Source organism: Cylas formicarius, unplaced genomic scaffold, assembly GCF_029955315.1.
Source record: "Cylas formicarius isolate icCylForm1 unplaced genomic scaffold, icCylForm1.1 PGA_scaffold_10__41_contigs__length_53128322, whole genome shotgun sequence".
NCBI lineage: Eukaryota > Metazoa > Arthropoda > Insecta > Coleoptera > Brentidae > Cylas > Cylas formicarius.
In genome coordinates, this window is record NW_026844214.1 from 36310550 (window position 1) to 36315883 (window position 5334).

General features: G+C 31.6%; 1 protein-coding gene across 1 annotated transcript; it reads right to left on the bottom strand.

Annotated features, from left to right (window-relative positions):
- Positions 1 to 1232: 1232 nt before the first annotated feature.
- LOC132699310 (brain-specific homeobox protein homolog) lies at positions 1233 to 4364 on the bottom strand. The gene is made up of 3 exons (XM_060665990.1): positions 4158 to 4364; positions 2973 to 3486; positions 1233 to 1362 (listed from the first exon to the last, which is right to left on the bottom strand). Exons 1-3 carry the CDS (start codon positions 4324 to 4326, stop codon positions 1233 to 1235), a joined length of 813 nt encoding a protein of 270 aa, XP_060521973.1. The 5' UTR covers positions 4327 to 4364.
- Positions 4365 to 5334: the final 970 nt, after the last annotated feature.

The following is a 5334-nucleotide window of genomic DNA, read 5'->3' on the forward strand; positions in this document are numbered from 1 at the left end:
CGAAACTTTAGGTAATAATCTTGTTGCATTGTATGTTAATGACCACCCTTTAATAATCTCATTCAAAAGCAATTGGTCACTTTCTTACATTTATGAAGAGACCATACCCTAATAATTTTTGCTTAGGTCGCTATTACCTATTCATTAAATTCACTAGGTACACTTTAGGTAGAGTAATTAACTTAATCACAATATTAAAAACATCACAATAGCTAAAAAAACAGAAAAAATAAAAAATACCCTTGTTAGCCCGTATAGTTTGATTGTAGTCATTTGGAGTACGTTACCCCGGTTATCTTGATACCATTGGAATTTTCATTGTGGTCCTTATGGATTATTTACGCTATACGCCAGGAATTATTGTAGTCAAAATACAAGGTATTCAAAAAGTTTTACTCTTGGCATATGGGTAATTTTTTGAGATTACTTTTATACTATACAGGCTGGTTCGAAAGCTTATCAAAGTTGTATTTTTTAAAACGGAACCCCTTTATATTATTCCATTTTTGGTTGCTACGATCAAAATAAATGTGTTTCAATAATACCTGAACCTTAATGATTTTATAATAATTTCAATTTGATTAAAATATAACCTAATTTTAATTTCTCTATTACCTCAGAAGTTTATAAGCGAAATATACACTAAAGTCCATGGACCATATTTTCTAACTTAATTGTTTCTATTCAAATGACCTTAATTTTTTTGTTTTTCGTAATCGCGACTTTTTTATACACATTGTGGTAAAACAAAGTTACATTTTTTTTATACAATACCCTACATTTTATTGCATTTTTGGGTAGTCCTTTCAAAGACAAATTCAACGATATATTTGAGGATGGGTCTGTGATGCACCGTTTCGGACTTTTTGGCGATCATCTTCAGAAATCAGGTTATATTTAAACCATCATTTTTGTGTTGCTTATTAATTTTGTAAACTTTTTCCATCTATTATTTTTACGAAAATAATGCATTTCTTTAAGCAATGATCAAATTTAAAATATTTTCTACGAATACGCAATTTTCTTAAAAGAAACGCCCTGCCACTTTAATAGCAATTTCAATTATATAAAATAGTACGGATCTCTGACTTACAAAAAATAGCCACTAATATATATTACTTACAAGTAAAATTAATTAAATTAGTTTTTCAATATGTCCTGAGTTTTGAAGAATACAAGTAGTTATGCTATTCCTAAATAGTATATGGCATTTGAGACGTAATTCGTTGCATTCAGATAGTGTATTGCCGCGCGTACTGGTTGCTGCACACCCTAAATTGACCATATCTTTCCATGTGAACCACAATCAAATCTAAACTCCTCGCAGGCCAGGAAATGGTTCCGTTTGGTCCAATCCACTCTCTGTAATTTTCGTTTAAAAAACGAATGATTGCAGCACTTCGATGATGGCGCTCCTTATCTTGCTGCCAAATTAAATTTGGATGCTCTCTTTGGGGAATATTATTATGTGTATGTGTAAGTGGCCGTGTTTCGTTCCTTAATAAATTTAAATATCGTACGGATGTTAAATTTTGTTGGTAAAATATGGGTCCTAAAATTCTAAATCTGAAGAAAAACACATTTTTTGATTTCTGAACTCCAATAATGCTTTTTTTTTAATTAAATAGCACCGCTGACATTGTAAATATTGATTCATCGGTTCAAATTATATTTTGAAATATGTTATCTGAAAAATGCCTATCCATCATTAATATTGCAAAATAAGTTGAAATCTGCTTCTTGTAGTTTTTTTACTGGTGTGAATTAAAACGGCATATAACTGTTAATTTATAAACATGTTTGATGTGTGGTTTGTCCTAGGCCTATATCTGAAGCGACGAGGCGGGTGGAGGTCTCTGGAGTATTTTCAAAATGCAGAAGAATATCTAGCTGCATATTTTCATCCAAAACCGTTTGGCTCCTACCTTTTTCACTAAAACTCTGCCATTTGTTCGAAACTGCTGGTACATTTTAGCAATTTTTTCCCCCTGGCAATCGTTTATCGGGAAATTTGGCTCTATATTATCTGAGAGCAGGAGCGGGACTTTTGTTATTGGCGAGGTTACATTCTAATAGGCCAACTTTTTCATCCTTCGTATACATTATACAAAATAGACTCGACAAAAATGCACCTTAATAAAATAAATAGAAAATAGTAAAAATACGCTTAAAATATTATAATACACTGATAATTGTCAGAAAATCAGTAATATTATCACAACAGAGAACTACTATTGTTTTCAAAGCTATTGCGATGATTATATCAAAAAGGTCAAAATTAACAATATCATCAATTTTGTGTTTGTCTTTCAACAGGCAGGTCTCTATATATTTTTTGAAGACATGTGGTCTATATTATTAAGAATATGAATATTTTTTAATTATTGGAAAATAATAGCCAAAACGGAAAGTCAGATAGCCATACTAATTTGATCAATGCCTAAAGAACAGTATTATTTTAATAAAAACAATAGATGGAAAAAAGTTAATAAGCAACCAAGTTAATGGCAATGGTGGTTTAAAAAAATTCTGAAGATGATCGCTAATAAGTTCGAAACGGTGGAAAGGACTATCCAAAAAATGCAATAAAATGTAGTGTGTTCTATTTAAAAAAATATAACTTTGTTTTACTACCCTGTAGATAAAAATGTGACGATTAGGGAAATAAAAAAAAGAAGTCATATTAATAGAAACAACTTTTGTTTTTAATTTTTTTGTAACCGCCTTAGGTTTCGAGATAAGGTATAGGCCCCTCTTAAACGGGTCACCTCGTACATGTTCATGGGAAAATTACTCAACACATATTTCCTACGCCATACCAAACGGTCTGGCTATTCGCATTTTTTTGGTAGAGTGGAAGTGGAGTTGGTGAGGTTGGAAAGTTGGAAAATGAGTTACACGCACTTGATTGATTATTCTAATACATATATTAAAATTGTTCGCAATAAAACGGCATTGTCGGACTAAATCACCTAGAATCCTCTTCATTGGCTGTAGAATATTTTGCAAAAGGAAACATGGAGGAGACTACCTTTTGACCGATTTCATAATTTACAACATATTCGTGACTAGAATGTGTGTGACTGCCGACTGCAGTCTCTTCGGAAATTTTTTTTGGGTCTCTTTCATTCGACATTGTAAAGATAGAAACCGAATTTTCATTAATATTCGTTAATAAATGTTTATAAAAAGTTTGTTCCCTACGCTCGTTCGTTTCCCCATTTTGTGGATTTTCTGGGTTTGCTCTGTTATCATTGGAAGTCGAGTTTCGTTCTCTCCTTTCTCTCGCTCTTCTGTTTTGGAACCAAATTTTCACTCGTATGTCCGCCAGTTTCAGTTTCTGCGAAAGTGTCATAACTTCGTCGCTGCTTAAATACGGGCTCTCTTGAAATTTTTGTTCTAATATTGACAGTTGGGTACTAGTGAATGGGATTCTTGGATGCCTACCCAGTTGCCTCTTTTGAAAAGTCTCTTTCTTGTTTATCCCTGAAATACGAATCATCGTATTTTATCATTAACTAATTTTAAGAAGTACGAGCTGGATAATAAAGATTCTGAGAAGATATTTGCAAAAATGGACAAAAAAGTTATAGGCAGGAGCAAAAGCATTGTAATATTTTCTTTGTCGCGGTTGATATAGCACAGCTTTCTGTTTTAGAAAGTTATATTGTTACGATATATTAACTTTGTTACCAATTTATTGGTCAGCGTTATTGCTACTATATTATGTTATCTAGCCAAGGAACCATATATAGATTTTTATATCTAAAAATAAAAATACAATGCCGTTTTGGAAAAATATGTTTTACGCAAAATATATAATAAATATAATTTTTAAACTATATAATATTTCGAAAATTAAAAAAATTAACCATTAATATAAAATTAAGATGAAATATTTTTCAGATCTTAATCTTAATATCTTAAATATAGGATTTTGTAAAATTTGTATCTTTTCCCTAAAAAGTAATATAAAAGTTTCTATATTTTGATAAAACACTTTTTAATAGTTTTAAAGATGCAATAATTGAAAATAAAAATTTAGTTTTGATCCTGCTGATGTTACTGGGTTGTTTATCCTATACTTCACACTTACACTTAACACTTAACCTATACCCTCCAATCTAAGTTGCTAAAATTTCAAAAACTATACCTACTTGGAACTTTTGGTGGACAGTATCTGGAACACTGAAGCCAATGAAAACTTTCCACCGGGTTGTGACGCAAGTCCCCTTCATTCCTCGTTATATTATTACCCGCGCGATTCAAGATATGCTCAATACTAAAGTCTGAATGCTTCGTGACACTCTCTTCGTTTAATTCCATTAAAAAAATTTTTTTCACAAATTTGTTTCCGCTGAAGATCGATGAGTTTTTGAAAAGAGATCACTGAAAGAGTAACCAGTTTGTTACCCTTATTTATGTGCCCCACTACCGGTGGTAAATTGTAATCTAAATCCAGAGACGTAGAGCAGGGTGCTTTGATTGAGTTTCTCTATTTAAATGAATGATGGAAATATGAACGAATAGGGGCAGCTCAATAATGATTTAATAATAAATTTTAAAGGAAAGTAGAAACTGTTTGAATGCTATAACCTATTGTGAACCCTCTTCGCATAGCATACTTTGTAATTGGAAGAACTTTGTTTAATCATTTGTAAAGATTCGTTGAATTAGGATTGACAACAGAGAGTTTGTAGAGACGTCGAGGTCAAAACTATAGACCAGAAATGTGCAGCGATCTGTTTTCGGAGTATGAGTGTTGTCATTTCATTATTATTGATAAAAGACGTCGTTCGAGGAAGCGGCTTCGGATAAAAGAGATATACCTATTGATCCGACAAATGGGATGATTACTTAATTGAAATTTATAGTTAGCCTTTGGCATCGCAATTTAGTAATTAAAATTGAATAGAATATATAGGTCTCACCCTTGACATCGGATGTTTGAAAATAGTTTAATACTTTGGTTTTTAAGCTCGAAAATTAAATAATTAACAAAGCAATGTAACAAATCTTATGCCTCGTATGACAACTTCGAACATATCAAAACTACTATCGGTTTTACCATCAAATACAGTTACAACTAACGGAGCGAAAAATGTATGGGAATGATTCTGACCAAAACTAAAAATAAAATATGTATTTTTTGGGTTTTGAAATTGTCATTGCGTTTTCACATTTAATTAACAGTTTCTTCGTTAAATAACTACAGACTTCGTACTCACTACGTACTTCGTAAGTTATTTCGAATTTGTACTTCTCATATACTTTTTTCTTTGTAATGTTCAGTGCAAAGAAATTGATAAATAATATGCTGATTGCAGGGAATGC

Excerpts from the sequence above, each read along its gene's own strand:
- LOC132699310 (XM_060665990.1), bottom strand. The coding sequence starts at position 4,326 with ATGGAATTAAACGAAGAGAGTGTCACGAAGCATTCAGACTTTAGTATT. Across the intron at positions 3,487-4,157 it reads CTGTCCACCAAAAGTTCCAA|GGATAAACAAGAAAGAGACT; the intron begins GTAGGTATAGTT and ends TTCGTATTTCAG. Across the intron at positions 1,363-2,972 it reads GCCAATGAAGAGGATTCTAG|AGAGTGGATTGGACCAAACG; the intron begins GTGATTTAGTCC and ends CGAAAATTACAG.